The 21,664-nt window shown below is 35.7% G+C and overlaps 2 protein-coding genes across 2 annotated transcripts in view; one reads left to right on the top strand and one right to left on the bottom strand.

The window, feature by feature from the left end:
* LOC119770651 (brefeldin A-inhibited guanine nucleotide-exchange protein 2-like) overlaps positions 1-912 on the top strand; it is a 32,511-nt gene extending 31,599 nt beyond the window's left edge. The window contains 1 exon segment of the mRNA XM_038265934.1: positions 883-912. Within this exon segment, the coding sequence (XP_038121862.1) occupies positions 883-912 (30 nt within the window).
* LOC6053138 (protein yellow) lies at positions 759-15,623 on the bottom strand. The gene is made up of 2 exons (XM_038248799.1): positions 15,147-15,623; positions 759-2,372 (listed from the first exon to the last, which is right to left on the bottom strand). Exons 1-2 carry the CDS (start codon positions 15,376-15,378, stop codon positions 1,000-1,002), a joined length of 1,605 nt encoding a protein of 534 aa, XP_038104727.1. The 5' UTR covers positions 15,379-15,623; the 3' UTR covers positions 759-999.
* Positions 15,624-21,664: the final 6,041 nt, after the last annotated feature.

Genomic DNA, 21,664 nt, shown 5'->3' with positions numbered 1-21,664 from the left:
ATGTGGTTTCTATTATTTTGAATTTAAATTTTATTAAAATAGCAAATTAAATCTTTTAAATTAAAATAATGTTATTTATTTTTTTCAATAACCTTTTTTTTAATTTGGCCCGCAAGCTCATTTGAGCTTCAAATTTGGCCCGGCCTCCAAAAACTTTGAGCACCCCTGCGTTACAGCTAGAGTACCTACTACACACTAAACGAAAGAAAAATAAAATCAAATGCAATAAAGTGCCACAAAACTTGCTGCAGTTCATTAAAACGTAATTACCATTATTTCCAAATGACACGCTACGTTCCTATTATAAACCATTAAACAAGTAATTCCACTAACATCTCTGTTAGCATATTAATCACACCCGCCTTCAGCGGGTAGTAAACACCTTCCCCGCGGAACGCAAACGAATTCGCACAACTCCATTCATATCTTTCCATTCCCGTCACAACCCAGCTGGTTTACGCGTTGCAACATAAATATCTCCCATACGCCATCCACGCCCAGCGCATTAATTACTTGTATCATGTCACTTCCATCACGCGGGGGTGTGCTACCGCCGCGGCACTAACAAGTTGCAGATTTGCACTAAAAGCTCACCGCGTTCTCCGTCACCGCCGGGCCACCTTCTTCTACGGGTGGTAAAACCGATGCCCCCCCCCCCGCGGACAAATCTGTCAACCCCTTTGGGTACTTATCTCTTCGCGCCACCGACCAGCCATCAGTCATCATAATCAGAAGAAGAAAACAAGTAGAGCAACGCATTTCGTAACAAATCTCTTACGTTTATTCGAGTGTGTTTGTTGTGTGTGGTGTGTTTCGTTTCCGCCTACCGTTTACAGAATATGGGTTACATCGTTCAATAATTTACCTAAATTTCCCTAACAGAGTGCGCTGGTGGCGCCACAGGCGCCTTAAACTAGTCTATTCACAGGTGCCACGAAGTTGGCTATTTTCGACGTTGGCGTTAGCTAACGCTCACCGCCGAAAACGTCCCGCTCCGCGTTAGTAAAAGTACTGCTTCCACGAGTCCTGCTTGCGGTTCGCGGCACCGTTCCAGTAGTGCTGACCTCCGTGGTGACCGTGGTCGTGTCCACCGTGGTGGTAGTTGCCGTGTCCGTTACCGTGCGTCTGGTACTCGACGCCGTGGTACTTGTTGAAGTGGTACGCCTTGGCGGTCGTCGGGAACTGCTGGGTCGTGTACACCGGGGAAGCTGGCGATTGGTAGGCTGGGGAGGCGTACTTGGTGACGGGGGCGGTGGTCGGGGCGTACGAGCTCGGGGTGTAGCTGATGGGTTGGGTGTAGCCGGTTGGGACCAGCGTAGTTCCGGGGAAGGCGGCCAGGTCGTTTTCACCGAACTTGGGTTGGACGGCGCCGGCGCGTGGGAAGCTGGGCTGGACGTCGCAAACGGTTCCGGAGACCAGGGTGCTGAGCGGGGCGCTGAAGATTCGGAAGTTGACGTCGCTGTAGTCCAGTTCGGCGATCAGGAACACCGGCATGCGGTCCGAGATGACCCAGACGTTCTCCTCCTCGTCGATCTTGACGTCAGCGGGGAAGACAAGCTCAACATCGTCCCGATCGACGATTCCGTGGTACTCGGGGCTGTATGGGAGAGACGAATGCCAACATCCGACGGCGTTCTGGTCGATCAGGTTGAACAGCTGCAGGCCGGACTCGCTCATGACTCGCGACGTCGTATGGGCGTTAGGTCCGCGCTCCTTCAGGTACTGGAACTGGTGGAAGCTCTCCTCGACTCCGGCTTCATCGCGCAGCACCTTGGTCGACACCATGAACTCCCGGTGACTGGCCAGCGGCGAGAAATACATCGTCCGGAAGCCATCGGCTTGGATCGGCGACAGCGACATTCCAAAGATACCCTCCTCACCCCACTGGAAGTTCAGCCCAGCCACGTTGAAGTCTCCGCGCAGCGGATCCGGGAAGAAGAAGCTGTGCGCAAACCGCCACGACTTGTTCTGCTCAAACGAGTACGCAATCAACCCGTAGCCCAGCTCGTCGCTCATGTACGCAAAGGTGTCCTCGCAGCTACGGCCCATGTCGATCGCAATGTTGGCAATGAACGTGTTCGGGTTGGTGTCCTCCGGACGCAGCTCGTAACGGCGCAGCTTCCGGTTCGTCTTCAGGTCAAAGATGTTCAGCGCGTACGGGCACAGCTGCTGGGTGGTGTTGCCGATGCCGACGGTACCGGTGTCCAGCACCCACAGGCGGTCGCACTTGTCAGCCTTGATGCGGTACACGGTGGAGAGGCCGTTGGCGCAATCGCCGGCCACGTTGCTGGCCCAGTCCGGGTAGGGGATCAGGGGTGGGGATCCCGACGGGGTCGCGTTCATGTCGATGTAATTGAGCGTTGAGGGGATGCCTGGAAGCGAGAGATTGAGGTTATAACTCTGTTAAGATAGCTTTGAAAATTTAATGAAATACATTCTTCTTAGAGCACTCCGTGCTCAAACTCAACCCACTTCAACGAATCGTCTCTGCGGTAATCTTCACAGAGTAGACCTGGCCGATTTAACATTTTTGATGTTTCATTGACACGAAGAATGCTAGAAATCCTTAAGCTAAGAACAAGATTGTCCGTTCGACGCAGTGGTGAACGCAGAACGCTGTGCCAGTTCGATTTTCCATCAGCTGTCAGTCGAACAATCTAAATGGGTTGCTTTGTTCAATGGTCGATGACTGGCAGGCTATGATGACAGGCGCAAAATTTTGCGTTTGCGTCCAGGTCTGACGGACAATCTTGTTCTTACCTTTAAATAGATCTGTCAACGATTCACCCTTACCAAAAATCATGATTTTTTGAGTTTCAAATCCCACTTTTCATACGATTTTTTGAGTTCAGGTACTACAACCATAAAAATGGTTATATGGGTTGAACTAAAAAATTCGTATGAAAAATGGGATTTGGATCTCAAAAATCATGATTTTTCAAGTGTTTGTGATTGCCTCGAAATACTTGTCAAAATTGAGTGCCCCAATTGCAGAACATCTAGGTCGTAAAATCCTGAACCCTGATTGGTTGAGAAAGTGTAAACTTAATTCAACCATGTCATGTTAATTTGTCAATGCTTTCACTAAAAATTTATATTTTTTGAAAATCTTATGAGTTTCAAAGTAAAATATGTAAACCGTATTTTTTCGAAAGTCCTCAAATTTTCATAATAAACGATGGGGTATCAAATGAGGCTTTTTCACTTTATTAGAGTTTTTTTTGACAAAAACTAAAATTTTCACAAAATACCTATTATTTCGAAAAAATTCCAATTTTCAAAATTTGAAATATGGGTATCGAAGAAAGCGAAGCGAAAGTTGGTTTTCTTTTTCACATTAAAAGAGTTTTTTGGAAAATACTAAAATTTCACAAAATACTGTTTTTATTATAGAAAGTTTTCAAATTTTCATAATTTGCAATATTGGTATAAAACGAAGCGAAATTTTGTATGTTTTTTCACTTAATTAGAGTTTTATTTTTGTTAAAAACTAAAATTTTCACAAAACACGTATTTTTTCGAAAATAGTCAAATTTCGAAAATTTGAAATATAAATAACAAATGAAGCGAAATTTAGTTTTCTTTTTCATTTTTTTGAAAATACTAAAATTTTCAGAAAATACCATATTTTATAGAAAGTACTAAATTTTCATACTTTGCGATATGGGTATTCAACGAAGTGAAGGCTTTTTTTCAGTTTATTAGAGTTTTTTTAAATGCTTTTTTTACAGAATATTTTTTAAAATTTTCAATAAAGGCATTCACAATTTGAATGTGTGTATGAAGCATGCATAATTTCGTTTCGTTTGATACCGATATTAATTTTTTATATAATTTCAGTATTTTCGAAAAAAATACGGTAATTTGTGAAATTTTAGTATTTTTAAAAATCTCTAATAAATTTAAAAGCATATCAAAATATGTTGCATATTTTGAAAATTCAACTATTTTCGAAAAATACGGTCTATTTTGAAAATTTTATATTTTTCAAAAAAATATCTTTCGATTGAAAAAGCATACAAAATTTCAATTCTTTTGATACCCATATTGCAAATTTTGAAAATTTAAGTATTTTCGAAACAATACGATATTTTGTGAACAATTTTGAGTACATATTAATACTTCGAAACTAACTACATTTTCAAAATTTATATTCTTAGTGAATGCATTGAAAATATGGTTGAATTAATTGATTTTAGAAAGATTTAAAAATGAGTTATCGTCCATTAATTATCGTTATCATCAGACGATAATATTATCGACGATAATATTATCGACGATAATTTTATCGATTAATAACCTTGATAGTGACATCTACCGATGACGGATGTCATCAAATGGTCTTTTTTGAATGAGTATATTGACATACCTATTTTAGGATCCCTAGCGTAATCTAACCAAAGGCTTTCTCCAAGATCCTATTTGGCTGCGGGTTTGATTAGATAAGATTAGATTAGATTCCTACTCAAAATTAGGCGTCCGAAGGCTCGGAAGCGGTGACGATTTTAGATTGTGATTTCAACAGCCGACCAGCGACTCTACCGAAGCAAGTTACTACTTTTTCCAGGGTGACGACTTCCACACCTGGACCTAACCTCTAAATTAGGCCGGGCCCAACATTTACTTCACCTTCCGCTGGAAGGCGTGTTCAGACAAATCTCGTCTCGAAAAATGTCAACCAAGTCCAACTGGTTCTTTTGTCCTTTGGTCCTAACCAGGTCCCAGCACCCAGAAGGACCTAATAAAAATAAGTTCTTGAAAAATAAGGTTGAGAAAAACTTAAAAAATTACAAAACCCCAAATTTTCAGCTAACGATCAATCGCCAATTTTGTTTCCTCTGCCAAACGTACGTAACGCCTCGGGGGGCTTCCAAACCTACCCCAAGCTGACCTGGCGGCAACGTTGATCAAATCACGCGAAAGAAACCACAAAAGTAACAAAAGCAAAGCTTTGCCGGCCGCAGCGGCGTCGGCCAAGTTCAAGTTCAGTGGCCGGTTTCGGGGCGGCTCGGGGCGCTCTTTGGCGTTGATTAATTCTCGATTGGATTGACGGTGACGCTGATGAGGTGCAATTTTCTCTGTTCGCAAGAGGTCGGTGAAAGGATGGAGAATGAGACATAAGACTTCCGGAGGCTTTTGGTTGGGATTTCCCTAAATTGATCTATTTTAAGCTAAATTGGATTATTTTACGGCGGCCATCTTGAAATTGAACAACCTGTCAAAAGCATGCAAACGCTCCACGTACAAGCGTTACACGACTTTCTCAAAATTGCAACAATGTTGTTAACAGTCTACGCTGCAACAACTCCTCCGATTAGGACACGACACCGGCGTCAACGTCTGTTCAACAAACCTACTCCTCTCTATAGGTTACTCGTCCTTCTGGCGGCAATCGGAAGCGAACCGTAACGCTCACACGCCAACGCGGCGGCGCAGACGTTACGCCACCCAATCAGCAAAGGCCGCTGCGTGTACCAACGGACAGGTGTTACGCGATATGTCGGTGTACTAACATGATGCCACACACGAACCTATAACGACACCATGTTTGTTAAGGTGCCGCAACCAATTAAGGGGCGGTGATAAACCGCAAAAACTAAAACTAGAGCAAAATGGCCCCAAGCGGATCCGGCTCGACGAAATATGGCGAAATTTGTGATTTCGGTGCAAATTTGGTCCGGGCGAACGCAAGGTTCCTCTCATTAGAGGTGGAAGTCGTAAAACAAATCTTAAGAACTGCGTAAACGACGATTAGTGACGCATGACTTTAAGTTAGTCTGAGTCATGCCGTTAGGTTAGGTTAGGTTTAAGGTGACGCATGCACGCAAGGTTTGTCACCGCGATAATGTAGATCATGCCCGCGAGGGGGCAGTCGCGGTGGCACGAACTTGACATTTGTTTTTATTGAGTGTTTCCGTAAAGAAAACAAAACTGATTTTTGAAAGTTTCAAATTGTATCGCGATTGTGGTGCGTTGGTTTTAGGGTTTTACGAGCTACTCGTGTGGGCAGGTTGGATCTATTTGTCGAGCGTTAGATTATGGTCGGTCTAATTTTAATGGGCTCGTAAATTTTATCACACATCGAAACGAGTTCATTTATTTGAGTTCCTTTTTTGCTCAAGGGTGGAAGTGATCGTACAGTAGATCTAGTTTTTTTCAGAAATTCACAAGTTTAGAATAAAAACAACAAAATCAGTTAAGGTGAAACGGGACGGTAGCTCTTGGACAACTGTTATTCAATTTAAAAAAAATCTGAACTCGACATATTGCTTGATATACACCTTAGAACTTCGTAAGTTACGGCATTTTCCTTATACGTGCTTTCAAAAACTCGAGTCGCGGTTTCAATATGGCGCTGCCATCCTGTTTCACCTTAATTACTCTTTTTCAGAATCTGCTACTCAATTTTCAACCATAACATTGTGCAATAAATAACATCGACCTGAAACTAAAAGTGCATTTAAATGCACCTTGAAACACGCAAAACGGAGAAACTCGAATTTTGCAGGTGAAATCCCACCTCGGGTAAGAGCAATTTCCTAATGTTTTACGGCCGAAATTGAGCTAGCGAAGCAAGTTCACCAGTTCAGCAATGCTATAATTTAGTTAAAAATCGGTCCCCTCGTTGCGGTGCAACTTGCAGAGGCCTTAAAATGCAACCAACCATTTTTTTCGAACACTTGCAGTAAACAAACAAGGATTTGGCAATGAAGCAGTAAAGAAATTTGCATGAAATTGGCTAAACCAACGACAGGACGGTGCGGTAGAGAGTCTTTATGGAGAGGTGAAATGGTACTGTCTTGGTTCAAAGCGAGCTGTCACGACAGGGTGTAGATCCAAGGTATGTAGATTAGATAAGGTAAGGTGGGATTCTCCAGCTGTCAAAATAGTTGGCAGTTGAATTTATTTCTGTGAATAAATATTGTTGTTTTAAAAGAGAAGAGAAAAATCCAGTGAAATTTGCCGGCAAAATTGTCAAATTTTCACTTTTCTGAAAATCTCCATATAAAATCCGAGTTTCGTGCTAACTATTTTGACAGCTGGAAAACCCGCCTTACCTTATCTAATCTACATACCTTGGTATAGATCAAGCGCCAATACCTTGCAAGATAAAGGTTTAAATTACTTTATAATATTCAACATAAAAACAATAATTTTTGGATTATCATTCTTGTGAAATTTTAATTTGTATAACTATAATTGTGAAACGAAAGTTCCAGAAATTCACAAAAATGTCTTTAGAAGTTTATATTTTACATTGAAAAAAGAGAATTAAGGGAAATATACTCATTTCAAGCCTAATGGTGATGAATGATTTTGGATAATCTGGAGTGTTTCTTGAAATTTACTAAAACCAAGTACACCAACGAATAGAGCAACTGTTAGTGAACATTTCTGTTTATTTTAAATTAAACTTAAAGTTATTCTATTCCTTTTACAAGCGTTAAAAAAAATATTTCCCAAATGTATTCTAATCAGAAGAAAATTCATTGCGCCACGCCCATTTTTCTATTTTTAGCTAAGTTCTTTATTCTTCCAACGCTCTTTTGGGTCTGCTTAGTGCTGCCAATTGTGATGAAATTTTAAGCGAACACTCACGAAAAGTAGCATTTAAAGAGAAAGTTTACTGGCATCACTTCCTCACTCCAACAGACGCTGCACCAGCATGTTGGTGGTGTTGGTGGCCACCCTTTCTTCTTTATTTGCCTTCGCTCCTCGCTCGGTTTTCTTCAGCCTTTGATTAGAATCGGTATTCAAAATTGAAATCATCATCAACTTAGCGCGTTTGTTTTTTTTGTTGGTGCTTGCTAATTATTGACATTTTTCGGGATTATTTTTCAAGTGAGTGAATAACTAATGTGCGAAAGAACATGTTGCCGGTAGTTGGAAGCAATTTTATATCTTAAGCGCTTTGAAATCGTTAACGCAAGTAAAAAGATTAGGGCGTCCAATTGTCCCGGGTTTGGAATTTCCCGGGAAACTGGAAAAATATTTTTGAAATCCTGGGAATTCCCGGGGATCCCGGGAAATTTTTGAAGCAGTCATAAAATGTATGTTTTCATAACATTTGATATGTTTTCAAGCTCAAAAATAATAATTGGTGACAATCTACACTTCAATCTAAACAAGGACGACAGTTTTTAAATAACTTAAAAGAAATTAAAATTGTTTTTTTTATTTAAAAAAGTTCAAATTTAAATTTTCAATGTCATTCAAATTAAATAAGTGTTTTAAAAATAAATTTCTTCTATATATTTTAATACATGCCATAACTAGAAAAGCTAGACAAATTTCTTTGAAAGTATCTACAAAAACGAGAAGCAACAACAAAACAAGAGTTTTTTTTTTAAAAAAAAGGTCCTATAAGCTATTGTCCTTCATATTTAAAAAAACAGTCAATGCAAAATTTTAGATAACTTTTGAATGTTTTATTTTATATAAAACATATTTTAATAATTCTCTTTAAGTTACTACCGCCAACTAGGAAAAATCAGGAATACAGCCTGAAAAGGTACAGGAGATTTCAGAGCAATACATTTGGAAATCGGTGTACTAAATTTTTTTTCTGTTCCTGTTTTAACCGAAGTTATTCAAACCACGATGCAATTTTTTTTCATAAATAGCTGTCTTATTTCGTTACTTGCCCCAAAATCCGGAGTTTGATGAAAAATAATTTAAGATGATAATTTTCAATTTTAATATCATAAATATAAATATGATAAATAGTTTTCAAAAATACGTAAAATTAAATAGAAAATATTTAAAGCGCCAGGCATTTTGCGGATCTATGACTAAATTTTAATCAATTTTCCCTTATCAGTCAAATTAAAGCTGATATATGCCGAATACAAATTTTAATGCTTTAAAGTTCGTATCGATTACTATGTATTTTACTGTTCATCTATTTCTACAACAAAATTTGAATTTTCAGACCAAAATTTGATTTTTTTTTCAATTTCGGGAATTCCCGGGACAAATTATGAATATTTCCGGGATTCGGGAATTCCCGGTTTTGGAAAAATCCCAGGATTTTTGTCCCGGGAATTCCCGGGATGGACGCACTAAAAAAGATATTGATGGCGACTTTCGTTAAGTAGATAACCTCTCATCTTGCGTGTGGATGTGTGTGCCAACAAAATGATGAGAAATTGTCTCGCAAAATAGAAACTAATTTGCAAAACAGCCCAAAATGCACTTGAAAAACGTGAAATTATTTCAAAACCCAAATCCAAACATTTCACTGGAAAATACAGATCAATTTGCAAATATTAAATAGCTTAACTTTGCGATAAAACAAATTATAAAATTGATTTTTTATTTTTGTGGCCCATCGTCAAAGAAAGAAGAAATATCATCATTTTGGCAACACTGCACAGTGGTCCAGTTCGCAAAATTAAGCAGAAAATTGATCTTTCGAAAAATGCTGTAGTTATGGAGCTTTGATGTCTTAAGAAGATTTGTTGCCACCTCTCATTTTTGGATTAGTTAAAAAATTGGGAGGTTCACGATTAGGTGATTTTGAAAACCTAACTTTTCAGGAATATTTTTGGGAATTAACCTTGTTCTAGAAAGTTGTTAAACTTGCCAATCCAAGCAACTTTGTTGAAGACACCAAATTTTTTTATCGCAATCTACGCCGAGTATGATTACATTTAAAGAAAACTTGTGAGCAAACCCTTCAAAAATCAGTTTTTATACGTAGCAATGCATGGATAAGTTTTATGGAACTGTGATTTTCGAAGCACTTTTAGAGCTTTAAAAACCAAACATTTATATGCTTTGACAAGTTAATTTGGATACACTGAAGAAATCTCAGGAGTGTTTTTCTTTAAACTCGAGCTACCTTCATTTGAAAATGTCTAATTTTCGAGGGAAAAGTGTATGGTACCACCTAACGAAATCCGAAAATGATTCCGCTATTTGTTTTTCATGTACTTTGACCGCTGAATCTGAATCTACTCTCAAAATTTAGCCATTGTTTGGAAATATCATTTTTTGGAAATATCTTGGGTATATTTGATAATTTTACATAGAAGCCTTAGTAATATTTGTAGTTTGTTATTTTGTAATTTAATTTATTTGAAGGCGACATACTATAAGAACCCACAATGTGTTCAATTGAAAATTTGGTTGGCATTTGGAAACCCTGTCAAAGTCACCCAAGTTTATGCCCTTTAAGAAACATTGTTTTGTAACATAATATTTACAATGTCTTCAGCCCGACAATGCTACTCTTTCACACTGTCAGTGAAACTTAAAACCAAGAATTTAACAAAAAAATAATCAAGAAAAAACTTTGCAGAAAAAAAGTTTTGTAACCAGACCGGACGAAAGCAAACATAAACAAACCCAAACTGACTCAATGTTTATTTTTTCAGGCGCGTGCAGGCTACGCTCAGTCCAGCGCCAAACCAACCGAATCGGCTTTACGCAAATGAATCGGAAAAAGCGCTTTGAAGGCGTTGACCAATGAAGTTTACAAAACCTCCGCCAGAGGAGGAGGTGGCGACGCCGATTTGCGGAGACCTCAATAATTATAACAAATTTATGTTGGACCTCAACGCTGAAAATTGCGGGTTATGTTACCAGGAGGTTACTTTCGAATGGTATAATTATCAAATTTGATAGTTTTATACCTAATTGAACTAACCTCGCAATAGCATAATGATGATGTTTTAAATAACATGCAAAAGTTGACCGCATTCCCCTCCGATTTGTTTTGTTTAAAAATGTGTAGAGTCTAGAATTTTAGGCTCCATTCATAATTCCGTACCCGGTTTGTTTTTTTTTTCTTGTTTTGCTAGTACCTTATGTTTCAAAGTGACTAAGGTCCAAATAAAAAGCGAGCTCAAATTTTGCAAACTGTTTACTTTTTGGCAGCCTTCGTACGCATAACATAGAAATTCGACCTTCTTCGGGTGGAGCACACACCCGGAAGGCACGGGCCAAAGTTGAAAATATTTTGCAAATTTTTTGGACAACTTTGCCCAAAAAAACAGCAAGCCACGCTTTGATTCATAAAAGCAAAACGACTTCAAATTTTGAGCTTATCTTGAAAAAAAAAACACTTCCTCAAAAGTGTTGCTCGAACTCGCCCCAAAAAGACCTTCCCCGCAGCAAAGCAAGCTTTGACCCAAATTGGTCACTTTGATTTATCGTGGTGCCGCCCTGTAAATTTCAATCGAGCAATCGAGTAGGGCGTTTCACATCGATGAAGGTTACTGGGTTTTTTTTTTGTTTTTATTTTTTGCTTGATGGCCCCCCTTACAAGTGGCCTGCTCTTCCTCTCACCGGTCCATTGGATGTGCACTGAACACTGTTCAGTGAGTGTTAATTAGCTGTTTTTTTTTGCGGTGCTCATGTGTTTTGTAAAATTCGAAGGAAAAAAGGAGGTTCAATGTTGATCAATTTGTCGATTAATGTTATGCTTATGTGAGGTTTGCAATCGAAAAGAATTGCTTTGCAATGAGAAATCATAATGGTGCACTTTACCTGACACTGTATTTACATTTCCTTCTTGCTTAATTTTGAATTAAAAAAATCATCACCCAAATCTGGCATCGCTTAGTCCGAGAAATCAATATGAGTCTTTAGCAGAGCAATTTTCAGAGACTTCGGACAACCATTATTTTCTTTAGATGAAACTTTGTGGGTACTTTTCTTATGACCAAAGAAGTCATTTGCATCATTAGTTCGTTTGTATATGTTTTCATGTCGACAAGCTGCCAATTCCAACAAGAAGGCTATTCAATTATTCAAAAATCTGTATCTTGAGAACGAATTTTGTGAACAATTTTTGGGATATGTTATACTGACCGCTGATCGCATAAATGTCCCATATGCAGTTTTAAATAATTTTTTTTGACATAAAATGTTGCTAATTTAACGTTTTGTTTGGATTTTGTGTTTTGTTTATTTTACATTTATACATTCTTTATGTTCGAAATTAATTCTTATCATCTTTGCACAAAGATTCCAAAGAAATACTAAGTTTTTTTTTAAGTTTTACTGTTTTTACTTCTAATTGAATTGTAACTTTTTTGAGGATTTTGATTTAAATAGATTTTTAATAAACGAATGAGCAAAAATAATGTATTTTTCAGAACAACTTTCTGTGACAAGGTTTTGGTTAAAAAAGCTTTAAAAGGCAAATTAATCATATTGAAAATAAAAATTGCTGCAATTATTTATAAAAAATAAAAAAATGTTTTAAATAAGTCAAGAAATTAGAGAACAAAAAACAACAACAACAATGCAAACATTGTTTTTATTTTCGTAAAGAAATTACTTTCCAAATAACTTTTCAATAAATTTTATCTTGCCTCGTTGATTTTTTAAACTTTAAAAAGCTTGCAATTTTAAGGTTTTTAGTTGATGATATCAGGGTAAAAAATAATTACAATATAATTTAAGCCAAAACAAATAAAAAAAAACATATGTGAATGTTATCTTAGTTTTTCTTTTTTTTTTTAATCAAGATATATTAATCATATTTACAACACTAGTTTATTTATATGTTTACTTGAAACAACCTAATAAAAAAAAAATCAATGAAAAAAATATTAAACATTAGCTCCGGCCCGCCACTATTTCAGAAAAATCATATCTGGTTGGGCACCCCTGGTTTAAAACAACTGTAAATCTGCATAATATTAAATCTATGACGAGCTATATGCAGTTAATCATCCAGAATCTGAAAAATGCTTTCACATGAAGATTTGAAAATAAATTTAATTGATGAAGAGTTTTATTGGAGAATACTTTAATTGTAGAAAATAACAAAGTTTCGTTTTATCTGGAAGATTTGAAAACTTGCGAAATTTGCAAAATAATTGTACAGATGATTTTAATTTAGTCTGGAAACCTAGAATAATAAAATTTGTTTTTCCTCATTCAAAAACTCCACAAAAGATATTTTTGATGTTTTGCATATTGTTTTTGTTCCGTCATCAGGTCTGACATTGGCAAACTTGAATAAATATTTTCAATGCAAAAATATGACCAACTTTTGCAAAAAAATGTTCCTTTTTTGTTAAAACATTTTCTTCCTTAATTTCAAATATCTAGCATGATTTTCAACTCCATACTCAATTATCCCAAGCTCTCCATAGAAGCTTCGGATCGAATCCAGATTTTTTTATGCTAAATAAGGCTTTTATGCTAAAAAGGCTACAAATTTTGTTTTTTTTAACCACCCCCCCCCTTTCTATTCACCCCTTTAAAATTGGCAGAAAAATCAGAGGGAAAATATTTTTAAAAAAAGTTTAAATTTTGAATGGAAATTTAACTGTAATCGACTAAAATCAATCTAAAAGACATTCCTTTGCGTTTAGGAGCAGTTTTAGTTTGTTTGAGTTTAGTTCTGAAATATTATGAATTTTAGTGAATTTTTGTTGTGCTTTGTGTTACCAGGTTGAAATTGTAAAAATATTGCCAAGTACCAAAAAAAAAAAAAAAACTGGGAAAATCTGGCACACGAAAATCTTTTATCATGATATCTAACACTTTTTGAAAACAAATTATTGCCTATGACTGTACGGCTGCACAGTGAATTTTCCTAAGTTTTGTTTTTATTGGATTGTTGGAATTCTGGCTGATAATATAATTTTTTTTATTAAATTCTTTTTTAACTAAAAAAGGAATAAAATATAAGCAATTACTAAAAGATCAAAAATCATAAATTTATGAAAATAATTGTTTCTTTTAAATCTTACATCTTTTCCCATTTGCGGTCAAAAAGTCTAACTTTTTGAAATAGTTAAAAGCGTCGTATGCAAATAAATCATTAAAATAGTAGTTTATGCAACAAGTTGAAAAAAGAAGATTTTTTCAGCACGTGTAGTACATTTATCCAACGAGGTTCACCGAGTTGGATGAATACGACAAGTGCTGAAAAAATCAAGGTTTGCATCGAGTTCCAAACAACATTTTTCTCATTTCTGAAAAACACCTATTGAGTGAAATTATAAGTCGAATGTTCATGTATTTTGTCAATAAATCGTTTAAATCAAAAAAATTGTTGAAAAGTATTACTTTTCAAAACTGGTGCTGAAAAGTTCAACTTTTCAGCATCCATTTCAGCGCTGAAAAGTAGAACATTTCAGCATTTGTTTTAAAATGTGTTTCTATTTGATTCTGTTATTTTTAGAAGATAAAAGTAGACTGTTTCGTCACGCGAGATTGACGGAAAAGTAGGAAGTTTCAAGACGGAATTGCAAAAATGATGTTAATACATTTAAGATTTATAAATTTTCAGTAATAGGTCACAAATTTCCAATTTCAAGTTAAAGCATCATATATTTAAACAAAAATGGTCACAAAATAACTTAAACATGGTTAGAGTTACATCAGTTCAAAATTTTTGAAATATCTCATTTATATTTTTTTCTGATCTCTGGTCTTAAAACTCAAAATTTGCATTACTTGATCAGAAATACGAAATAAAACGCTAAAGAACTTTAGAAATATAATCAAGTGTAAAAGTATTTCAAGAAAATTATGAATGATTAGTAGTAATTATTATCGTAGCCCCCTGTTTTTGTGAAATTTTAAGACAAATCCCAAAAATAAGATTATTACAAAAATGCAAAAATTAAATATTAACCAAAGTTTTCAATAAAATTTTGTAATTTTTTTCAAAAAATAATATTAATTTTTTTTTTCATCTAATGTCAATTCTTAGAAAGGTTTCAATTAATCGCATACGTGTGCTTTGTACACAGTTTGTAAGGACACTTGTATGAAACGCCAAAACACGCGACTTCCGAAAGGTTAAAACAGGCAAATTTATTATTTTCCATAGATTTCGAATTTCAAAGAAAAATTTCATCAGGAAACCACAAAATTCTCACTTTTGATGATTAAAATAAATAAGTTTCTGTGAAAAAATCAGGATAACGATATCCTAAAGCTCTAAATAACTGAACAAAAATGTTCCTGTGACTCAATTCATTACTGTGTCAGAATTATGACACGTTTCAGATCTTCTTTGAATTCTGAGAACGTTCTTCCGAAACCTGTTTTTCACTCAAAATATTCAAAATCCCCAACAGAACAGAGATTCAGTTTCCAACATTTCACCTTTTTGGGTTTTTGTTTTTCACTTGCACAAATGTAATTTTGAACCCTATTTTGACGATATTTACCATCCTTCCATCGCGGCACCGAAACGAACAGTTTGTTCTCCCAACGCTCGATTCCGACGGGCAGCCCATTCGTGGGCACGTAATCCCCGCTGGCCAGGGCCTGCTGCTTGAGGCGCTGGTTCGGGAACACAAAGTCCAGCTGCTTCCAGTTGTAGCGCTCCTGCAGCTTGGACACGGCACCGGCCATGGCGCAGAACCCGGCCAGAGCCAGCACGGTCACGAATTGGCGCATTTTTGGCTCAGTTTTTGTTTTGTTTTTGCGAAATTCACTTGTTTTTCACAGTTCTTAGAACAAGTTCCCCCAAATTCACAAAACACACACACTAAAATCAGCACACCTCCACGGAGGATCGCTGTTCGATCCGGATCCTGGTCCTAGTCGAAGGAACTAACTATCGCGACTGACTTCCAGAGGAGCCGTGCGCGCCGGTTATATCAGAAGACTTCGGCCTCTAACGCGACTGGAAGTCGGACAAGAAGAGTAACAACACTAGCGCGACGTCGGCGACGACCAGTTCAAGCCCCGACACACGATCAGTGGTATGTTCTTGAGGTTGGTTCGGTGAGCGCGATCGGTGGCTTGGGCAGAGTCTCTTCTCTTTTCTTTTGGTTTTGGCTCTCGCCGGGCTTTGATTGGAGGTGCCTCGTGCAGAACGGCGCGACCGGGGCATGGAGTTCAGCAGCAGCAGGTTGGAAGGTGAGATATTGGAGTTTCCGTACTTACAGAGTAGGGTAAGTGCGGCGATCATTGAGTTTGCATCTCAGAATTATGCTACAAGTTTCAACTTTATGTATTGGTGTTTATCAACCAAAGATTTTTGTTACACACATTTTAGTATCTTTCAAACTATACAAACTATCAATATATTTTTCACTTGTCTCCTAAATAACTGTCTACAAAATTGTGTACATATAACAACGATTGACTATTTTTACAAGCAGATTGGTTTTAAAATTTCATAAATTGGAATAAGAAGACAGCAACTTCCATGATTGCTAGGGACCCTTAAGTCTTATTGCCTATGTTTGTCACCTCGTCCTATTTTTTTTCCTGTCAATGATGGTTCTGAATTCATGGTCTAGAAATAGTAATTGGAAAAGAAAAAAATATCACTATATGTAAAATGCTTCTACAAACAACATAAAGAAAACAATTTTTTGATTGAAACATTCTGAATCAAGATTTGAATATTTTTCTAAAACAACATGGCTGCCAAATGGCCGATCGGGGATGATGCCTTCCAGAGCCTTAATTCAAGAGAAAATAATATAAACGATAAAAGTGATCTCTTCAGCAGAGTTAGTTGATCATGTTCCAACATGACCCTTTTAACAGAATTATGTTTGATGGGTTAGAATCTGAAAAATATTTTCTAAATTTATTTATATTTTGAAAAATACTGTTGAAGTACAATAACACATTTTGTGAAACTAATTGTTAAAAAATTAAAATTGGTCTTGATATTTGAATAATTTGCCTTTCTCTTCTTACTAAGGAAAGGCTATAAAATCACTCGAAAAATTAAACTCTAAATTTGACCTCCTAGACCCACCTTCAAGTTTACATATCGACTCAGAATCAAGTTCTGAGCAAATGCCTGTGTGGGTGGGTGTGGACAAAAAATATCACTCGATTATCTCCGGACTGGCAAAACGGATTTTGTCCGTTTTGGTCTCATTCGTACCGTCTTGGGTCAAAATCAGCAATTTGACTAAGTTCCGGAAGATTTAAAAAAAGGGGTGGTTTTCGTACGAAATCCCATCTTGCTATACATTTTTAGAAAGGTAGAGGTTTTTCCAACGTGTCCAAAATATTTAAGATCTGATAACCCTATCAAAAGATGTGACCATTTAAGTGTTAATTATACACTTTTTTGAAATCAGATTTCAGATGTTTTGATAAAAATGATGTCTGGATCAATAAAGCGACCCATTGTTGAATGCGTATTTGAAAGACCTTTCCAACGCGTCCAAAAGATTACCCTATCAAAAGTTATGACCACTTAAGTGACATTTATGGACTTTTTTAGGCCGGATCTCACTTAAATGATTGTAAACTTTGTCAAGATCCATCATTTGTCCCATCGGTGGTTAGGTAATTGAAAGACCTTTCCAATATATCTAAATGTTTAAAGATCTGGCAACCCTGGCTGAAGTAATGAACACTTAAGTAATATGTCTGTACTTTTTTATTCTGAATCTTAAAAAAATAGTTGAAATTTGTGATCATGTGTATTTTTTTATTGTGTTTTTTTTTTGATGATAATTTGTTGACAAAGTTCTATTTTAACTGAAGTTTCCAAGAGTTTGATAAATTTTTTTAAGTTTGAAAAATGTTGTGAGATGATTGATGTTGACTTTTTAACAAACAGTTTTTAATTTTCAGTAATTTAAATGCTCATGAAATAGAGGATGGCCAAAGGGAAGATGGATTTTTGTGGTGTTCTCTTTGTGCTGTGTTCGTGTTCATGTTCATGCCATGCATGCGGTGGGGAATGAATATTATTGCGCGTCAGTATCGTGTGAGCAGCAGTATCAGGATGATGGTTTTATTGTCGTGTTTTATTTTGTAATGTATTTGTGTTAAAATCTAGCTTGGTTCTTTGTGGTGATGGAATTGTTTTTGGTGGTGGTGGTGATGGTGTTAAATAATAAGAACATTCAATTTACTAACATTGAGTCCAAAACCTCCCTACAAACATCTATACCACTAGGTGACGTAGAGATCTCTGCGCATTCCAAATAGATGTTTACTAACATGCTTTCCAATCCCCGAGGTTAGCAAGGTACCGGCCAGGAGCCCCTTATCTCTGGATAGTATTACACGCTCATCTAAAGATGAAAACATGGTATCTCCCGTGTTGGAATATTGTAACCGGATGAGAGTCTAGTGCTATTATACGTTTTATAACAGTTAAACAGCAAGATAAGCGTTGTGCAGCCATCCGAGATTGTGCGACCTTTATTGCTAATGCTAATGCTAATGCTAATGAAATAGTGGATGGCCAAGATCAAAGGTAACTCAAATTTAAATATTCTTTTTGATAATATATTTTTTTCAATAAACGCACAATTCTCAACTTTTTCCGATTTCTTGATATGAGTTGCCTGCACCAAAATTTAAGCTTGAAATCTAAATTGAATTAATTTTTTTTTCTTTACTCAAAAAAAAATCAAATTTATCATAATTCAGTTGAAGCAATTTGAATAAATAATTATGAAATGTTCTCATATTTTTATTTAAAGTATACCCAAAGTTTAAGAACGAGGGGATAGTCTTCATGAAAAGAAAAGTGAGAAAAGTGCTATTTATAGTCCTCTCGCTTGTTCATTCGTTCATTGGAACAGTTCATCCTATTGAGTGGCTTATATGGACAAATGACCACTACTGAGCAGTTCTCTAGGATTTCGGTCATTCGATTTTTTTTGTATTTTTTAATCCGACTGAAACTTTTTTGGTGCCTTCGGTATGCCCAAAGAAGCCATTTTGCATCATTAGTTTGTCCATATAATTTTCCATACAAATTTGGCAGCTGTCCATACAAAAATGATGTATGAAAATTCAAAAATCTGTATCTTTTGAAGGAATTTTTGATCGATTTGGTGTCTTCGGCAAAGTTGTAGGTATGGATACGGACTACAAAAAAATAATACACGGTAAAAAAATTTGGTGATTTTTTTATTTAACTTTTTGTCACTAAAACTTGATTTACAAAAAAACACTATTTTTAATTTTTTTTATTTTTTGATATGTTTTAGAGGACATAAAATGCCAACTTTTCAGAAATTTCCAGGTTGTGCAAAAAATCATTGACCGAGTTATGAATTTTTTAATCAATACTGATTTTTTCAAAAAATCGAAATTTTGGTCGTAAAAATTTTTCAACTTCATTTTTCGATGTAAAATTAAATTTGCAATCAAAAAGTACTTTAGTGAAATTTTGATAAAGTGCACCGTTTTCAAGTTATAGCCATATTTAAGTGACTTTTTTGAAAATAGTCGCAGTTTTTCATTTTTTAAAATTAGTGCACATGTTTGCCCAGTTTTGAAAAAAATATTTTTGAAAAGCTGAGAAAATTCTCTATATTTTGCTTATTCGGACTTTGTTGATACGACCTTTAGTTGCTGAGATATTGCAATGCAAAGGTTTAAAAACAGGAAAATTGATGATTTCTAAGTCTCACCCAAACAACCCACCATTTTCTATCGTCAATATCTTAGCAACTAATGGTCCGATTTTCAATTATAATATATGAAACATTTGTGAAATTTTCCGATCTTTTCGAAAAAAATATTTTCAAAATTTTCAAATCAAGACTAACATTTCAAAAAGGCCAAACATTCAATATTACGCCCTTAGTCTTGATTTGAAAATTTTGAAAATATTTTTTTCGAAAAGATCGGAAAATTTCACAATTGTTTCATATATTAACATTGAAAATCGGACCATTAGTTGCTGAGATATTGACGATAGAAAATGGTGGGTTGTTTGGGTGAAACTTAGAAAACATCAATTTTCCTGTTTTTAAACCTTTTTGCAATATCTCAGCAACTAAAGGTCGTATCAACAAAGTCCGAATAAGCAAAATATAGAGAATTTTCTCAGCTTTTCAAAAATATTTTTTCAAAACTGGGCAAACATGTGCACTAATTTTAAAAATGAAAACTGCGACTATTTTCAAAAAAGTCACAATATGGCTATAACTTGAAAACGGTGCACTTTATCAAAATTTCACTAAAGTACTTTTTGATTGCAAATTTGATTTTACATCGAAAATGAAGTTGAAAAATTTTACGACCAAAATTTCGATTTTTTGAAAAAATCAGTATTGATTAAAAAATTCATAACTCGGTCAATGATTTTTGCACAACCTGAAATTTCTGAAAAGTTGGCATTTTATGTCCTCTAAAACATATCAAAATAAAAAAATTAAAAATAGTGTTTTTGTAAATCAAGTTTTAGTGATAAAAGTTAAATAAAAAATCACCAATTTTACCGTGTATTTTTTCAGTGTAGTCCGTATCCATACCTACAACTTTGCCGAAGACACCAAATCGATCAAAAAATTCCTTCAAAAGATACAGATTTTTGAATTTTCATACATCATTTTTGTATGGACAGCTGCCAAATTTGTATGGAAAATTATATGGACAAAATAATGATGCAAAATGGCTTCTTTGGGCATACCGAAGGCACCAAAAAAGTTTCAGTCGGATTAAAAAATACAAAAATTAAAATTGAAGAAAAAAGACCGATTTCGTAGAGAATTGCTCTACTTAGTCACCGAACCATGGTGGCCCATACGGCAAAGGCACGGTTCAATATGCCGCAGGACTTTGGTTCGAGTCTCGGAACCGGTACTATTTATTTTTTGATAGATGAACTTTTTTTGAAGATGAACTCATGAGTAAAGTACTCTCGGTAATTTCGGGATTTATCCTCTCAGTCCGCACACAGTACCATTTTACTACCAAATCGTGCTCTTTATCGTCTCGTTACCGATGTCCAGTTCTGGGTGTAGAAAAACCATGTCTTAAACCATGTAAAGTGATCTCTTATCAAAGTAATCCAAAGCAAAAGTGGTTTGACTCGATTTATCTGGAATTTGGTTGAGGGATTATTTGTCTATACAATACATTCGATTTTTCTGTTGTTTTTCGTAATTATCAGCATTTTTTGGAATTATTACTGTTTTTGTTTTTATTTGATATTAAATGAAGCAATTAACTATCAAGTCGCAACGAAAACATTGCAGAGGACACAACAAATGTTACTGCAAACATTTTTAGACTTTAAATAAAGTGGGTATTAGATTGAAACACAGCTAAACATGACTCCTGAAAACTTGTATTTTTAAGAACACTGAAATAGAACATGGGTAATCCTAATGGGTAATTCTCTACCAACTCACACGAAATAAGGAAAAAATGTCCCGACCCCTCTTCGATTTGCGTGAAACTTTGTCCTTAGAGGTAACTTTTGTCCCTGATCACGAATCTGAGGTCCGTTTTTTGATATCTCGTGACGGAGGGGCGGTACGACCCCTTCCATTTTTGAACATGCGAAAAAAGAGGTGTTTTTCAATCATTTGCAGCCTAAAACGGTAATGAGAAAGATTTTTGGTGTCAAACGGACTTTTATGTAAAATTAGACGCCCGATTTGATGGAGTATTCAGAATTCCGAAAAAAACGTATTTTTAATCGAAAAAACACACTAATAAGTTTTAAAAATTCTACCATTTTCCGTTACTCGAATGTAAAAATTTTTGGAACATGTCATTTTATTGGAAATTTAATGTACTTTTCGAATCTACATTGACCCAAAAGGGTCATTTTTTCATTTAGAACAAAATTTTTCATTTTAAAATTTCGTGTTTTTCAAAACTTTTTTGCGTAAAATTGCGATAACTCGTGATGTTTATAAGCAAACCCCTTATGTCTATATATCAAAATTTTTGATATTTTCAAGTTCTAAATGGAAAATATGGACTTTATTTATATTTTATTCACAATTTA

The sequence above is a fragment of the Culex quinquefasciatus genome, chromosome 1 (genome assembly GCF_015732765.1).
Source record: "Culex quinquefasciatus strain JHB chromosome 1, VPISU_Cqui_1.0_pri_paternal, whole genome shotgun sequence".
Classification (NCBI taxonomy): Eukaryota; Metazoa; Arthropoda; class Insecta; order Diptera; family Culicidae; genus Culex; species Culex quinquefasciatus.
Note: the sequence above shows the minus strand (reverse complement) of the source record. Positions and strands in the feature narration are given on the sequence as shown.